Source organism: Thalia democratica, chromosome 2 (genome assembly GCF_965202585.1).
Source record: "Thalia democratica chromosome 2, ktThaDemo2.hap1.1, whole genome shotgun sequence".
NCBI classification, from domain to species: Eukaryota; Metazoa; Chordata; class Thaliacea; order Salpida; family Salpidae; genus Thalia; species Thalia democratica.
Window position 1 is genome coordinate 33,634,311 of NC_139166.1, and position 18,690 is coordinate 33,653,000.

The window sequence follows — 18,690 nt, forward strand, 5'->3', positions numbered from 1 at the left end:
GTTTAAAAGTTTTATTACTATTTTTTTTGTTATATACTGTTACTGACTAAATTTTTAGTAGTGTACAGAAGTCAAAAAAGACTCTGTTAACAACTAAGATGTATTTTATATGTAAATTTTTGTTATCAAATACAAAATTTTGTGTTAATTTGCTTAGGAATTTCCAAAAATATTAACACATTAAAAGGCAAACAATATTTTGTTTGATTTATTTATCGTAGGATGTTGATAATGTTTCACAGAATTCAGTTTTGACTTTACAATAGTAAACTGATTTAAAAATTGCACTAAAAAAGTATAGTTTGTTTCCTAAAAATCTAACTCAATAATTTCTATAAAAATCTTTAAACTAAATTAATTTTATTTTTTCTCTGTACTTCTTAACAACGGTTTTTAAAAAAGTTTCCTTAATTTTTACGTTATCTTGGTTGTATATCTAAATTCTATATAAAATAGAAGTTATTATAAGTTATCTGTAGTAAGAATAGTAGACTTTGTACGCGACAAAGAGTCGTTTTATTTAAAAAAAGTGATAAAAGCTTATATTATACTATTCTGTCTACAAACTTTTTTTAAATATTCTTTTGTATTTTTATCTTATTCAACTTCAAACATATACTATTTAGAACTTAATTTACATACATAAGTAAAGTCGGCAAACTTTACCTGGAAATTATTAGCTTAAACTTTGACCCCACGCATCTGTACAAAAAATAGAAAATTTTCGAACAATATTTTATTACTAACTGATGGTTCGTTTTTTTTAATGAAAAATATTTTTGAAAATAAAATTTTAAAATACTTGAAATTATATTATTCTCCATATCAATAAGTCGATATTTTTAATTATTACCTTTAAAGATAAGAGTTTTACAGCGTTTTTAACTATATAGGTCATAAAAGTATTCAAAAAGATAATAGTTTATGAATTTTATACTTACAAAATAATGTCTAAACTTTTGATATACTTTTCATATCTTAATAGCACTTTAGTAATAGTAGAATCTTTAAAAATTATCACACGCCTGAATACTAAAAATGCGCATATATGCTTACCTTAAGCTTACTATTGTTTGTACATAACTAAGTTTAAAAGTAGTCGTTTTTAACGTTTAAAACTATTAATCTTTAACAGAAAACTCCGAGTGAACAACTCAGTCTGTTGAAATATTGGCAACATCATAACTTTCTATATAGAATTTTGAAAAATTATTTTTTAATAAAAAGAAATTAATTGCTTATGTGGATTAACTAGTAATTGCATAAGTTACTTAGCTTTTAAAGTTGTTTCAATTAATCATTTCAATATGTTGAATAATACATGAACATCTAAACAAAAAATTTCAATATTGAGTTTGAAATTCAAAATAGGTACTAGTTTGTGACAAGTCATAATTTATTTTTTGGTAATAATTATATATACAATACTTATTTAGTATTTAGTTTAAAGCAACGATGTATAAAGTTTTAATCTTTTTTTTTTAATAAATACAAAAGTATCACTGGGCTTTAAAATAAAGTTACAAAAAAATATAAAAAATCAGTGTAAAACAAATTTACTTTAATAAAAGCTGCTTATACAATTACAAATTGTAAAATTTACAAGAAGGTTTTCTAGAAAATACCATAAAATTAAAAAAAAACTTGCTACTCAATTCATTGAAAACATGTTTAATTTTATAAAATATTTTGTTGACTTAAAAACATACTTTCTCTAACAATTTTTATCAACTAACTCTTACATTGAAAAAAAGTTTATTTTGAGTTGCTGCAAAAACATCAGCTTAACTTCTAAGGAAATATACAACGTCTTATTGTTCGTCGAACATTACTCGCTTAGTTATGAAATTATTTTAAGTAAATTATGACAAAACCAGCTTATATTTATTGTTTTGCATCTATTAAACATTTAGATTTTTTAACATAACTCTAGTTAAATTATTTTCATATTAAGAAAAAAATAACTAAATCTTGATATTCAACCTTCTAAAAGTAATCTTAAATAAGGACCTGCCACAAAATTAGAGATTTATCTTATATATACAGGGTAGTCATTGGTTTTTGGCAAATGGTCTCCAGCTTTTCTAAATTTCTTCTAGGTTTTTTAAAGTTTAGTTTTTGGGTCTATATTTAGTTTAAAATTAATTTTAAGCTGTGTTAAACAGTATGACAACATTGAAAAGATACTGTAAATCTGTTTTTTAATAAAAAAATTTGATGATGACAAAAAAATTATCTATATAATAAATTCTTTTTGTTTTATCGAAATTTCACTACCTAACATGTAAAAAATTCCAGGTTTAGTGGCCACCCTGCATATAGTACGTAAATTTTAACAAGAGAGTAATTTACCAAGTCTTTTTTAGAAAACAAAGATAAGCCTCTGCAAAAAATATTTTCAACTAGCTAGAACTTCACACAACTTTATGTATTTTTATCCCCTTTTGTCAAGAAGTGTGTCCAGTTAAATCAAGAAGTGCCTCTGTTAAATTTTCTTAAACTGTGCATAATGTGTTTTTGTGATAATTGATCACATCTAAAAAAACTCTAAGGTCGAATTTTTTGGGTTCCATACAATTTGCATTGAGGTGGTTTTCAGAAATCTGAATTCCGCCAAGGTGAAAGTTTACTCAAACCGTATAAAATTCTGTAGTGTGTTCTTGCCAAGTGTAAAAAAAATCAGCTAAAAACTCAAACTTCGCCGTATTTTTAAGCACCCTACTAAATACAAAATAAAAGTTTTTCTAAGGTTCAAAAAAAAATATTCATATAACATTCGATGAATTTTTTTATAATTTAAGACTTTTTATATAGAATTGTTCATCAATGTTTGAAAAATTAGAACACAAGGTCAATACAACCAAAAACTTAACTCAATAATTTAATGGTTGATGAGAATCATTTAGAACACTTCTGTAACTAACGTTATCTTTTTATCAGAGCATTATTTAATTTAAATCATTTATAAAACGTTAATCTACTGTCTAAATAGTTTTTAAAATAATTTTTTAGATTGTTTTAGGACTTTTTTTTATTGCAAACAGTTTGATTAAAATACTCATTACCGAGAGTACTGTATATTCTATGTCGACTAACATAATAGTTAAACTACTATAATAGGAACTATTTTGTTGCATTTTTGGATCTATTTACATTTACTTAATGACCATTTGGAAGCTCTGCTTTTAGAAAGTATCCTAAAATAAGCTTGGTAGTTAATTATCACGAAATTAATTTACTTACTTCCAAAAATTATCATAATAAGAATTTAAAAAAAACAAATATATTAATCTAAAATATTAAGATTATAAATAAATTTTTAAATAATTTTCAAAACATGGCAGCTTAAGAAACTTAGAAAAAAATTGAAATAAAACTAATGAATTTTAATACATTTAATGAATAAAAAAATTTCAAGATACATATAAACTGCAAAAAGTTTATAGTAGTCTTTCAAGTTTGGAAAATTGAAAGCTTCGTACTAAAGCATGCAGCTAAAAACTTAATCAGATTTTGTAGCATAATGAGATTTAGAAGTTTAACATAAAACAGGATTTGGCAACATGTAAGTCCATTAGTGTGGACGAATTGAATGAAAAGCGGCTGTAGTTAATTTATGTCAGATGATTCATTTGATATAACTGATTGAACTATGTCTAAAAATAATTTAAAAATCAATAATGCTTAACGTAAAATTATCTTTATAATTAAATTTATTTCTGTTCTGTAATTTGAAGTAAATCTGGATCAATTTCTATGTATAGCAGTGTATCTTAAAATATATACTTCTTAACTTGCTGAAAAAAACTATTTTTTAAAAGGAAAAAAAATACACTTTTTATTGTTATTTTAATTTTAAACCAACTTTTTTTTTGATGTCAACTACTAAAATACTGGCCTTTAGATTAATCTTTTTAAAGGCAGTTAGTTAGACAAGATTGTTTCTTTTTGTAGCTTTAAAAAATATTCTTTACGTAGTAAAAGATTAAATAAAACCACACATACATAAGGTTATACAATTTTATAATAAAAACAAATAAATGCGATTAAATAAATTTCAAGCATATTGAAAACTTTTAATCGATGAAAATTAATTCAAGGTATGTAATAAAATGCAAACTTTAAGTGCTTATTTTTTTGAAATTAGTCTGAACTTGCATGAATGGTTTTTAAGTAATAAGGCTTTTCAAAATGAAAATATAAAAAAAAGTAAAGACTGTTGCAGCACCTTGGAATATTTCAATTAAACAGAAGTAAAATTGATATCTAATCTAACACAAAAGGCTCTAGTGGCAAATTAAAACTCAAAATGTTGTTACTGCTATAATTAATTTAACCAGAATATTAATTTAATTTAAATACAAACAAAAAAAAGTAGTCTGTATGCCTTTTAAATAGTAACTAAAATAGGCACTAAGTGCAGTTTTATTTTAGTTACCAAAACATGATCACTTCATTGCAAAAATAGAGTATCTGTTATGTATATTTGTTTGAAGTTTATCAAAAAAAATTAATGTAACCAAAAATATGTCAAAACTATTCCTGTTTTAGCTAGCTATAGTTATTTTTTTAATATAGCAGACACTGCGCATTCAGCAGCACATTAAAACTTATAATCTGTAGTTAAGAAATTAAAAGATTTTAATTGGTGACTTTGACACGGTTTGTAGCGCTGGCAGAGCGACTTGTGATGAGTTTTTCGAGCATTTTTCTTGCAAAATCAAGACGTTCATATAAATGGCGCACACAGCCGTGTTCTTCGAGCTTGGAGATTCTGAATGTTCGGAACTTCTTGTCAGGCGCGATGTAAGTCACTGCCCCCATCAGCGGTTCCAATATTATCTTGGCGTGATCCTGTAATAAGAAACAAAAAATTAGGTATAACCTTTTTAAATCAACTAAATTTTAAACCAGTCAGTATTTTTGTTCTACTTCATATGGATAAAACTAAAATATTTTCTCAAACAAAAAAATATCTGAACTAGTCAGAGCTTTGTAAAAACTTTTTGTTAATTAGCCTGACTTACTTGTGTAGAAACCATGTTATAAGATACCATTGTTAGAAGCTTTTAAATCTATCTAAAAACAGCTATATAATTTATGTTACCTAGTTTTTAGGCACATCCACTGTATGTAAAAAACAGTTAAACCCTAAGACTGTTTAGTAAAACACAAAAATTAGCTACTTAAATATATGCTTTATGAATAAGATTTAAAAACTATAAAAAAAAATTTAGCATGAAAGTCTTTTGGGGTTAAAATTATTTCTTTTAAATACAATTTATTCAAAAAATTACTTAAACTACCAATTTAAAGTTTGTATCATTGATAAGAGATAACATAACATCTAGACTTAAAACTTATAAAACTTTGAAACACAAATATAATAAAACTTTAAAAATATCAAACCAAATAAAATTTGTCTTAAAATACCGTTGCTAAATTACATTTAACTCGAAAACTAACTACAATTTCTAATATATTTTGTTATATAAGTACAAAACATTTTTTGTGGTTCATTAATTATAACATAGTTTACTTAGTTAAATAAAATAAACACGTCTGTTTATCCTGTGTTTATAATAAGATCCTCTTTTTTTTTTAACAATTTGTCCGAATTTGAAACAGAAAAAACTTATTAGAACTTTTCATTAATAGTTATTCAATCAATTACTAAAAAAGTAGAATATAAAAAACTTTACTTATAGCTGTGTGATAAGTTTTTACACTAATTATAAAAAAATTCACCAATTAATTTAACGTAATCATTCCTCTCAAGAATAAAAAAGTTTGCTTACTTGTTAAAAATCCAGAATCTTTTTTAATGAAAATAAGCAAATTTAAAACAGACTTTTACAGGGATGCCTATTGTTTTTGGAAAATTATCTTCAGGTTTTCAAAATTTCCTCCAGGTTTTTAAAAGTACACATTTTTGGGTCTTATTTTAATTTTAAGTTAAGTTTACGGTATGAGACTGTAAAGCCACTTTAAATGTGTATTTTAATTAAAAACATTTTTGATGATGACAATTTTTTTATTTATACGATAGATTTTTTGTGTCAAATCGAAATTTTAATACTTAACATGTTAAAATTCCAGGTTTTTTGCCAGAATTGTTCAATTCCCGGTTTTTTGGCAACCCTGCTTTTAAACCTAAAATAATGCGCTTTACACTAACATTGAAAAAATTAATTTGTAGAGTTCCATTGCTCAAATGCAGTACAATGGCGCTTCTTGTTCTAAACCATGTTCTCAAGTATGGCAGACGGGCAAGCTCATCACCTTCTTTCTTTACCATGTCTGCTCCTGCCTAAATAATAACAAAATTGAAATTTTTAAGTCTCAAAGGATTTCAATAGAATAATTGCAAAATTATATACTACCTATTTTTAGATGCAAAAATTTTTGCAAGATCCTAAACTAAAATAAAAGCTATTTTGGAAGATTATAAACTACACAAGCGAATAAAATTACAAGCAATTTTGAAAATTAAACTTTTTTAACACATGTTAATGGTTTGAAAAAATAATTACTTTGAGAAGATGCTCGGTCATGTAGCTGCGGAAGTACTGAAGCAAAGTAATTTTTTTGTTGAGTATTCTAGGATACTCGTCTAAAGTGTAGAAAGATTCAGTGTTTTCTTTGTCAATATATTCAACTTGGTTGTTATCACTGTGCAGAACCAACCGCGTGCAGTCATTGAACAGAACTCCATTGCTGTTGTCACACAACTGATAACCTGTTAATTTCAAGATTTATAATTTAAAAGTAATTTACTTTAATCAAAACAAACGTTTTTTAAGACTTAACAATATGTGTCAATGAAACATATTATAAAATAAATAAATGTAGCTTATTGTACAACAAAGCTAGCCTCAGAATTATTAATATCTAATTACCAATGGTACTAAAATAGACAATTTAAAATTTTATTGTAAGAAATTTTGATTTTTTAAAGACTTACTAAATAAAAATCTTTTTAATTGAAAAAAAGATTAGGTAGATTTATGATTGAAAATTAGATAAATTTTTCCTTGGTTTTAATATCATAACAACTTAAGGATCAGTAGAATCGGTAGTAAATTAAAAAAAAACTAAACAAATTAACATAACTATTACATTTTTATGAGCAAGAAAATTAACCATACCGACTTCTTCTAAAAATTTTTACGTGTATAACTAAATGGCATGTATTTTTAGTTTTTAGAGATAATATTGAAAATTGAGCTTCAAACCAGCGTCAAAAACGATGACACAAAGTACTAAAACTTTCCAAGGGTGCTTAAGCTATTATTTTAATCCCAATTTTTTTTTCTAATATTTAGCTGTTTTGGTAGTTATATTCGGCTATTTTACTACATTTGAAAACAAAATTAATGTACTCTGTAATACTCACAAGTATAATTTGAGTATTTAATATTTTATTAATTGACGAGATATTCTCCACAAAAAACATGTTTTAAAAGTTATTTTTGCAAAAACAACATTAAAAGAAGAATAAAAAAATAAAAATTAATTAATTTAGTGTTTGGAAATTAAAATTATTCCAAGTTCTAGATGCTTTGTTAATAAAATACAGTTCATTTTAGTTAAGTTAATAAAAAAGCAAACACTGTTCAATGATGGTGCTAAGATCGGAAAACAGTGCTAAGTTTCTATCTTTAAATATAAATGATTGTTTAGTTTAAGTATTGAAAGTGATAATTGTTCCATCCCAGTAAACATGCTAATTGTAGATATTTTTAGATTATGGTGCTAAGGAAATCAAAAATTAAATAATTATTTTGAACAACATTTACTTAACTGCTTTTGAATAACTTATATGTTGTACAGTATTAGGAAAAATCATAAAGTATTTTATAGTTCATTTTAGGTAAACCAAAAAAAAAATTAAACTTAGCTACTCAATAGTTATATATAACGAAAACAAAAACTTTCAAAATGCAGTGCAACTCAAATTTTAAAAAAGACAGCAATTATACCCTCTTCGAAAACTAAAAATCAAACTTCAGCCGTTGTAAAAAACAACAACTTTAAATAAATTAAGGTTAATTTATATAAATATATATAGGTACAAACTAATACAAATGATTACCAAGTCCGTATTTGTCAGTGTAATCGACCCATTTACCAATCCAAAGCACAGGGTGGGCTGCTGGATCCTCTGCTTCATCTATTTAATAACAATCATAATTAAAAAGACATTGTAACAAAATTATCACTTGTATTAAATTGACTCAAGTAATATTTTTTACATTATCATTATTTTTGCAACTTACACTAAACAAATGGTTGCTTCCTTTTTTTAACAACTTAACTCTAGTTTATTTTTCTAACCTGTGCCTTTAATAAGTTGTTCATCGGTGAAACTAGTGAACTTTCTGTTTGATTCTCGAAGTGATAAAAGTTGACTCATAAGATTGCCCATGTGGTAATCAGGAGACTCATTATTTTCAATATGCTCTTCTTTATCGTGTTTGCTGGTTACTTGTTTTTCTTCTGTGTAAAAACAATAAAGCATAACAAAGTAATTTTCTAAGCTTTATTTTACCAACTTAATATAGATTATATGAAAGTATGGTATTTATCTATGTTTAAATACTATTTTAGTTTGGACTTCAAGTAGAATGTATCTAGTAAAATTACATACTAAAAAATGCTGTAAGTTAAAACAGTTTATTTTAAGTTTCATAATATAACTCAAATTAAAATTTGAAAATTATGTTTTACAAAAATTATATTAATATCAAGCATGCTAATTTACTTTTGAACTCTTACATAGGGTAAAACTAAATATATTACAATTAAAATTGCATGTAATTAGTTTTTTTTTGTATTAGTAAACATCACTTATCAAAATATACAGTTACTAATAAATTATTTAAGTAAAAAACGAAAAATGTTTTCTTACTTTACAGTAAAAAATACATAAATTATGACTAAATGAAGTCATTTATCATTCAGTTTGCATAACAAAGCCTTGATAAAATATTTATAAATATTGATTAGGCTATTTTTAGCATTTCTTGGTTTAACATTTTTATGCTAATGTTAACAAGTCCGACTAGTAGCTTTGTGTCCTACAAAAGTTTGTAGCTAGTATTGAATTTAAATTTAACAGCACAGTTTAAAATTATGTTTTAAAAACTAGGTACAGTATATACAGAAAACTTTTTACAAACCACAATAATTTTTTAGTTACTAAAATATTTTTATGTTATGTTCAACCTTATTTCTGCTAAAACTCTGTATTATTCTAAGTTATATTGTAAATAAGTTGATTTAAGTATAACTTTGATAATATAATCATAACATAGGTAGTAAGGTTCTTATCAATTTCTTCTCAATCAAATACTAGCTAACATATTTTTCTTTAAAATGTATTATTTTAAAACTTTTTATTAGTTTATAACACTTTTTGACCTTTATGTCTTCTGTTACGAATAAAAATTCAATTAATATTAAAAGTTTAAAATTGAGCCGTTAAAACGTACTGTGATTGAGATCACTTAATGGTTTCCTTTGTACGGATTGTAATAACTCAGGATTGAAACGCGGCTGCACTGTGAGACAAGAAGTTGGTAGCTTTGATGGCATATAACCGAAATTGAAAAAGTCATCTTCCAAAACTTCTTCGATGCTTGGCCGCCTACTTGGATCACCTCTCAACATTCTGAAAAAAAAAACAATAACAGCCATACTAACATATTATTTATACAACTTACCTTTTTAAGTTCAATTAATAATTGTATAAAATAATTATTTCATTAAATTTATAAAAAGGTTATTCCTAAAACTAATAGGAAATATATTACATAAAATACATTCAACTAGGCAAAATTGAACTTAAGTTAGTGAACTCGGGTTGAAAATTATAAACTTATTCACTTTAGTTTAATTTTCTACTAGGAACAATATAATAATCAATCATTGTAATTAAATAATAAAAAGTAACAGATAATTTTTGCTCTAAACAAATTTTAAGTTCAATTTTTAGCTTTAAACCTGATTTATTTATTCGACTGTACAACTATTTAAAATAACTTACAAGTTTAAATAGTAACTAAAATTGCCCAATTAAATCAATATAAAGTAAAAAAAATTAATTAAAAAAACTTTTTTATTAAAACGGATGCCATTTCAGAAACGTAGCTAGGCACATGATAGTCAATCCTTTTGATCTTGGTGTAGGTTTCTTTCAATGATGATGTTTCAAATGGTGGTTTTCCTACTAAAAGTGTGTACCTGAAAAAGATATAAAACGTTATACTACTTTTATACTAGTTTATATAAAAATAATTACAACTTAGTTGTATTAAGAAAACTTAAAAATACGTAAAAAATTAATCAAGCAATTTGAAAATTAATAGCTAAAGTTAGTAGGCTAAAAACTTTACGATAAAGTTTCTTTAAAAACTCAACTAAAAGTAATAAACACTATTTCGGACCGTAATAAGTTAAAGTTGACTACAAAAGTTTTTATGATTATAAACATTAACCATTCAATATTTTTTACTAACATTATGCACCCCAAGGACCAAATATCAACTTCATAACTGTGACCTTTCTTGCAAAGTACTTCAGGAGCGATATAGTTAGGAGTACCACACAGTGTTTTTTTGCGTTCACCTTCCTGATTGACCCTGGTGGCAAGGCCGAGATCGCCTATCTTGATTTCCATTTCATCGGTCAAAAACAAATTTCCTAACTGTTTATAAATTCATTTGTTATTGAATTTATAAAATGAAAAATAAATTTTCTCAATTAGGTGTATGGTACAAGCACTTTAATGCAAAAAATCTAACAACCAATTGTTGAGTTTTAATAATTTTTTTTGTGTGGAAAAATATTAAAACTTGAAAGTAAAACAAAAAGATTCTTGTGAAAATAAAAATAAGAAAAACTTAACAGATTTATGTACTTATCAAACTTAATATAAAACTTTATATCTTAATCTATATAATGCATTCATTACCACACATTATATTAATTTATCTAGATGTATTTTATAGAACAAGGGTTAAACTTTGTTACTAAAAAGAAGAATTTATGTGCTATAAATCTTAAAGTATTTGCTAAGTAAATAAAGACGCGCCCGTTTTGTTATTCTTGAGTAATTTTATTTTCTCAATATTTCTTTTTTTTTTTAACTCACTGATAAAATACTTTTGTTACAAGAAAACTAACTAAGTATATAAATATATTAAAACCAAAATAGAAGCAAAAAATATTAATTTTAATTAAATACACTTAAGTATTTGATAAAAACAGGTTGTATTTATAATATAAGCCTCATAAATTAAAATGTAAAAAAATTGACCAAATGATGAAAAGGGAATTTTTTAAGTTTTAACTTTTTGTTTTCAGTGAAATGTATACTGAAGTGTATATGTATACTATTACGAATAACTTGTTGGATTCAGTAACACAATTTTATTAAACAAACGTACTATTATTTATTAGCAGCTTATTTTATAAAATTTCAACTTTTTTTATAAAAAAGAACAGCTAAACGAAAAAAAAATTACAAATTCAGTTGAAATGCAACAAGCCTGGTCTTGACAAAGCAGCGACAAACAGACGCGCTTAAGCGTCATTACGCTGCCACTAAACAAAGTATGAAACATTTATTTATGATTGCGTTGAACTTATTATTTATTTATGATTGCCTTGAATATTTAATATGTTAGCTACTTCTAATCCTCAAAATTATACATATTAGTTTTAAAAGCAAAAGCCAAGGTTAAAAAGTTAGTCATCAGTTGTTTCTAAACTTATCAATACGTTAAATTTAACAACTTCAAACACTAACTTTAGGTTTTTTTTTTCTTATAAAGATCCTTACATTATACCATTATTAGTAAAATAGTCATTTTTTTAATTACCATCTACTATCTAAAAAATGGTTTTAAGTAAAAACAAAAACTTGCATTTGAATAAAATTACTTCAATACTTTGTTTTTTAACATAAAACAATGTTTAAATTGTGCAAAAAAAATTCTTTTAAGAAGTTATCAACAAAAAGAATACTTAGTGAACCTTTCTATTGTTTCAAAACCACTTGAGTACACAACTTTTAACAGAAGTACTAAGTAAAGAATAAAAAAGTAGTAGTATTCAACTAAGCTTACTAAATTTGCAACTGGATGGTATTTAAATATTAAACATCAAGAAAAAGTTAACTCAATCAGCTATAACAATAAAAATGCAAGTCAAAAAGTAGGGAATTTACACTATTTAGAAAGTATTTATCTATTTCAAAACAATTAAATACTTGTTGTTCTTTTTAAATAATTAATATAACTCATTTGAAATATTTTTTTAATAGAATTACATATTTTATGTTTTAGGTTAATGTCTATGATGTAACACTTCTATTAATGTTTTAATATTATAATGGAGTTGTTGTTACAAACTTAAATACATACTGATTTTTATTTTAAGATAAAAATATTGTATTTCATAGCTCCGTTGAAGTGTGTTAACCCGTTAACACACAGAAACATGTGTTAGTGTAATTAAAAAAGAATACTGTTTAATTTGTTGATACCATTATATAATCCAGTGAACTTTTTCGCTTGGATCTTTGTTAGCAAACGCTTAAATTTATATTTTTGAATAGTTATTGATTTTTATATATTTTTTATTATCTTAATATCTCATATTCCTATATGTTAATTAATTACTATTTACTTGATTTTTTATAAGATATTTTAACTTCGCACCAAGATTAATATTTTTTTAAATGAATTAAGAAATATTTCAGATGTACATACCCATTATAATGTACCCAAACAATTGTTTTCGAATACAAACTTTGAAATTAAGAATTATTATTTTCAGATAATTTTAGTTATACTTAAATTATTGTTTTAATGTACTGATAAACAGAACGTTTGAACAAAAAGAAGCAGCATTACCAGTTTAAAAAAGTTATAACTTCGATCGATTAAATTAATTTATAAAGCCAATAATTTAGTTTTAAAAAAGTGGTGTGTATAACTTAACAAAATATCATTACAATGTTAACTATTAGAAGCTTAATATAGTCTAATTTTTGTATTGTACACTTAAAATTTTGTGAATAAAAAATTATAACATTGCTTGATGGAGTATTAACTAAGTAAATTTATCACATTTAAATTTTAAATATCTTTTATAAGTTTTATATCAGTTTGTTTCTTTTTACTATTTATGTGATCTTTATGAAAAGTTAATCAGAATAAACTCGACACAGAAAGTTATCATTCTAACATAGCTGCAGTTTCTCCTAAAATAAATATTATTTTGCCAGTTTGGTTTCAGGTCATTAACTTGCTTAGTACATACATTAAAAAGCAGTTTTATTAAGTTAACTTGCTTCCACATTCCAGGTTGTTTTGATTTAAGCTTATAGAGAGTTTATATAACTTAATCCAGTGCTTCTGAAATGGGGTTCCGCGGAACCCTAGGGTTCCGCGACGCCTCTCAGGGGTTCCGCGGAGACTTTCGAAATTTTAAAGAAAAAAAAAACATAAATCATAAAATTTCAAAAAAAATGGAACATATAAAATGGAAAACATATATAATTATAGCATTCATTGATCTTCTTAGTGTGTATCTAGCGGTAGGACTTATAATGGGTATTCATTATAAATAGGTGTCCTGGTTGCGCAAACTTTTGCAAATTTTTCGAATTAATTTTTTAGTAAAGTCTTGAAAATACTTGTATTATCACTAAAGCAGACAATGTAGGTGTAATCAAAACAAATTCTTAATGTTTACACAATAAAACTAAAAAAAAATCTTTATTAAAAACTTATTTCAATGTAATGAAATCATTTTTTATTTAATGAAATGTGTCGAGAATTATTTCAACTGCAAGGGTTTAGAGTGGAATACATGTGTTCGCATTTGTACTGACGGTGCAGTGTCTATGACTGGGTCCATAAATGGTGTAGTGAGGAAAATGAAGGATAAAGCAGTTGAAGCTAAATGGATACATTGTTTTTTACGTAGAGAAAATTTGGCAACAAAACATCTTCCTTCTTGTTTACAAGAAGTTCTCTCAGCGTCGATTAAAACTGTTAATTTTATAAAGAAAAGTGACACAAAGGCCAGATGTTTCAAAGACCTATGTGAAAGTTTAGATGCTGACTATCTGCGACTTCTTTATCACAACGAAGTTCGCTGGCTGTCGAAGGGGCGGACACTGGTTCGTCTCATTGAATTAAAGAAGCAGGTGTTCACCTTTTTTGAAGATGAAGGCTCAGAATTAGTGAAGTTCTTTGAAGATGATGTTTTTTTGGCCAGGCTAGCTTATCTCACCGATATTTTCGAAGAATTGAACGCTTTGAACTTAACCATGCAAGGGAAGCAAAGTTTCATTTTTGTCATGACAGACAAGATTGAGGCGTTTAAAAATAGAATTAACTTTTGGAAGAAAAAGGTTAGCAATTGTAATTTTGCGATGTTTTACCGGTTTGATGAGGCCCATGAAAAATGCATAGAATTCAACTTCTCTGACAAAATTACAACCACATTGATCTTTTATCTATAAAGTTTCAAAATTATTTTCCTGAAGATGTTCGCATCGGATATTTATGGATTTTGAATCCTTTTATGTGTGTTTCAGAAGAAGTGAATCTTCCTACAGATACAGAAAACGAATTGCTGCAACTATCTGAAGATAGCAATTTAAAATTGAGTTTCAAAGGAAAGGAGCTTTTAGATTTTTGGATATGTGCAATTTCAAAGTACCCCGTCTTAGCTAAGCGTGCAGTAAAATTTCTTTTGCCATTCACCACCACTTATCTTTGCGAGTCCGGCTTTTCGCATATAACAAACATTAAAACGAAGCAAAGGAACTGTATGCTGACTCCAACCTTATCTGCCTGTCTCCGTCTCAGTCTATCCAAAATCCAGTCGCACGTTGACATGCTTGCTGCTAAGAGACAAGTTCAAGTTTCGCACTAAATGTTTTTTATTTATTTTGCGTTGGGCATCTTACCCGTTTATTACAGTAATCTGTGAATTCGATTAGGTTCATGTTCATTTCGTTATTGTTGGAAACTCTCATTTTCTTTTTTTTTATGCAAGGAAATATTTTTATGACCTTACGATTAATCATGTTTGTTTTCGTTTATTTATTATAGAATCATAAAATACCTATTGCCTCTGGCGCACTTTGAGTTTGACTCGACTTAATACTATTACAATTGGTATGATTTCTAACAATGATATGGTTTTGCGAAAAAAATCGTTTTTCACTGAAATTATTTTGTTTTTTGCAGGAAATATTATATTAAACATTTTATGCAAAATTAAATTAGGGGTTCCGCGGAAAAACTGAACTTTAGAAAAGGGTTCCGCGACTTTAAAAAGGTTCAGAAGCACTGTCTTAATCAAATTGTTTTTTTTATTTTAGATGTTTTACCTTAGCTAACAAATGCTTTCAACAATTTTTAATAAACTTTGAGATGCAAGGGTACAAAGTAAGCTTTAGAATAAAGAGTTGAAAAGTTCTTTTTGAAAGGAGCAAACTAAAATAGCAAGTGTTACCATTATTGTCGTTTTTATGTACTTTTTAATTTAATTTCAAGTAAAATTTATACAGTCTTAAATGTTTTTATTCTAACAATTTTGTCATAACAATAATTTCAAATCAGTAAAGTATAACTTAACTCTAATATTATCCTTTTAAAAAGATCTTTACACTTAACTCTTTATGATGTAACTATTTTGAGCTAGACATTTAAGATCATTATATATAACTAAATTTACACCATATTCTTATCAGTTTTTAGCAACCTTATTCTGATGATGCGTTAAATAAAACGAATTAATTAACTTTTTTTTAATATATGATTTATGTTTAAACTTTTTAGTAAAAACGAGTACCAAAACCAAACTTTAGAATACCATTGTTTGCTAATTTTCAACTATTGAGATAATAAAAATTTAAGCTATTTCTACAATTTGAAATAAAAAATTATGATGTATAATAACAAACTTGTTATAAGTTGACAGAAAATTTAGGTGCTGGTTGTCAACAACATTTTTAATAAATTTAAACATTTTGTAAAAAACAAACCTTTAAATCACGATGAATAATTTTATTGTTATGTAAATATTTTACTCCTAATGCAATCTGGTGCATGTAGTACCTTGCCTCTGGTTCAGTAACAGCTTTTCTTCTTTTATGAAGTTCCATCAGGGACTATTATTAGAAACAATATATGTAAATTGAGTAAAAAACTCATGGTTATTACTTTTCTGAGTTTTTTTTTTATTCTCAATATTACTAATGCAACTTTATAAATGTGTTTAGCTGAAACAGTTAAACTTATTGTCATATAAAGAGCATTTTTTATTTGGTTACAAAATAAAACAGATCAATAATTTTTTTTGCAATTAATATACAAAAACTACAAAACAGTTTACTTAACAACATAGAAAAATAGTTAAACTTACTTCAATTACTAGTAAAATATTTAGAGTTTTTTTACTTAAAATAATTTTAAATAAAACTAACTCTTCTTCTACACAACTCCAAAACAACATAAACAAAATCTTTATCTTCAAAAAAGCTATAGAACTTGACCACATGTTTATGAGAAATTTTTCTATGCAAATCGATTTCTTGAGACATTTTATCTTTTTGGTTTTGCTTCTTTAATAATGTCTGTTAATTTATCAAAAATGCTTCATTGTTTTTAAAACCAGGATACTTTTTTCAAATTACTTTTAACTTTTAAATTAACCCTAATTTTATATTTAACTATTTTTTTATATACTTTTATTAGTAAGAAATATATTTAATTATTGTTACAACATAACAAATAAATTTTAAATTAAAGCTTACATTTTATTCCAATACATGAAATTTAAATAATTCTTTTTAACTTGTTAGCAAAAGTAAACTTATTTTAAGTTAAAACAATAATAAAACTTTAAAGAGATTAATCATATGAAACTTATAAATAAATAAAACCTAATTACTTTTTTTAAATCATTATACATTTTAAATTTAGTTTGAAGTCCAAGAGTTTATGTTTTGAAAAAAGATGAAATAAATATGAAATTATTAAATTATCCAATATTTGTCTTTCAGAAACCTGATATTTTGTTTATCTTAAATATGAATTAAAAAATATATTATTTCATTTTGTTAATTACAATTTAAATCATGCACTTACTTTTACAACATAAACAGACCGTTTAAAAGAAACCAACAGTGCTAATAATTTTATAGATTAATTTTCCTACTTTGAAATGCATAGTTCTTTTATTTTAAACTTAACATGAATAAATTACAAAAAACTATTAATAATATATAATATTTGGTAAAATAATAACAAAATAGTTTGTAGTAATATAACAAGAACAGTTTGAAAAGTACTTAATTTATAAAAAAAAATTAACAATAGCGCAGTAAGTAAATCCTATAATTTCAAATTTTAAGTTATTGTGAATTAACTCTTTTGATATTTTCTAATGGTTCTGTTTACCATTTTTATCTAATCAAACCTTTTATAACCCTTTTTTTAATAAATTTCAAGTTATTTTTGAGATATGTCCTTTTAGAAATATTTATAATAATTTAAACTTAAAGAATGCTAATAATGATGTAACAAAGTTCTACTAGTTTTTTATAAAATAAATAAGTTAAGTTTTTATTAGTCGAGTTTAAAATTGGTTTCTAAAATAGATTATAAAACTCAAACATTAACAATTAATAATAAACAATAAAAAACTATTAAATAATATATAAAGACTTCATGTCAAATAAAATGAATTCAAATGATTTTAAGTTTTTATGGTAAAAAATTCTAATAAACTACTTAGGTAAATAAGTTTCTTCATATGGTAGCTTACTCTTAAAATAAAAACTATTGTTGTTTTGAGAAAAAAAGGAACAGGAACATGTTATACTTAGACACAAATATTTTATAACTAAATATCTAGTCCTTCACTAACTCATAAACATTAACTTTATTACTTACCTTTGGTACAATTTTACCAGCAAATATTGCCCCTGAACGGCCATCAGTAATTTCATAACATTTTGCAAATCCTCCTTTTCCTAAAAACCTTCCTTTTTTGTAGTAAGTATTGGTTTTGTTATCATACAATTCAACAGGAATTTCCTTTGATTCACTTCTTGATGACATAATTTTGTATAAATTAACTCAAGTAACAAAAAGCTGTAAAAAAAATTATAAGGAAAATAACTTTGTTTGCATGCATCTTTAGTTCATCACACTGAACAGGTATAGGAAAAAAGAGTGATTATTGTCTAGTTAATATGCAATTTGACCAAGACTTCCACTTAAGTTTTTAAAAACAATCACTAGCTAAATAATTTTAGCACTACCTTCAATTTTTTCTTATAAATAAAAATGTTGACAGTTTAGTGCATTAGGGGGGTAAACCACTTTTTTTATTACTTGATATTATTTTGAAAGTTTCAACTAAGCTACAAGTTGCTTTTTACTGTTTTTTTGATTTTTTTTTTTTTACAATCTTAAGGGTCAGAATTGGAAAGTACATAAGTTCCATACAGGAGTAGAAACCTATAAAAAGAAAATATACATAAATCACTAAAAATCGATCACCTATCTCTAAGTTTTTTGAAATAATTAACTATAACTTTTAGGAAATGCTACTTGCAATATTCTATTTAATAATGTTGTTTTAATTTTTTTTTTT

General features: G+C 25.2%; 1 protein-coding gene across 1 annotated transcript; it reads right to left on the bottom strand.

Moving 5' to 3' along the window:
* Positions 1-4,006: 4,006 nt before the first annotated feature.
* Positions 4,007-18,260, bottom strand: LOC145829814 (serine/threonine-protein kinase PLK1-like). The gene is made up of 11 exons (XM_082937682.1): positions 17,985-18,260; positions 16,514-16,663; positions 16,073-16,198; positions 10,521-10,708; positions 10,117-10,245; positions 9,495-9,673; positions 8,338-8,499; positions 8,096-8,173; positions 6,534-6,739; positions 6,179-6,310; positions 4,007-4,854 (listed from the first exon to the last, which is right to left on the bottom strand). Exons 1-11 carry the CDS (start codon positions 18,150-18,152, stop codon positions 4,642-4,644), a joined length of 1,731 nt encoding a protein of 576 aa, XP_082793808.1. The 5' UTR covers positions 18,153-18,260; the 3' UTR covers positions 4,007-4,641.
* Between the last annotated feature and the right edge of the window lie 430 nt (positions 18,261-18,690).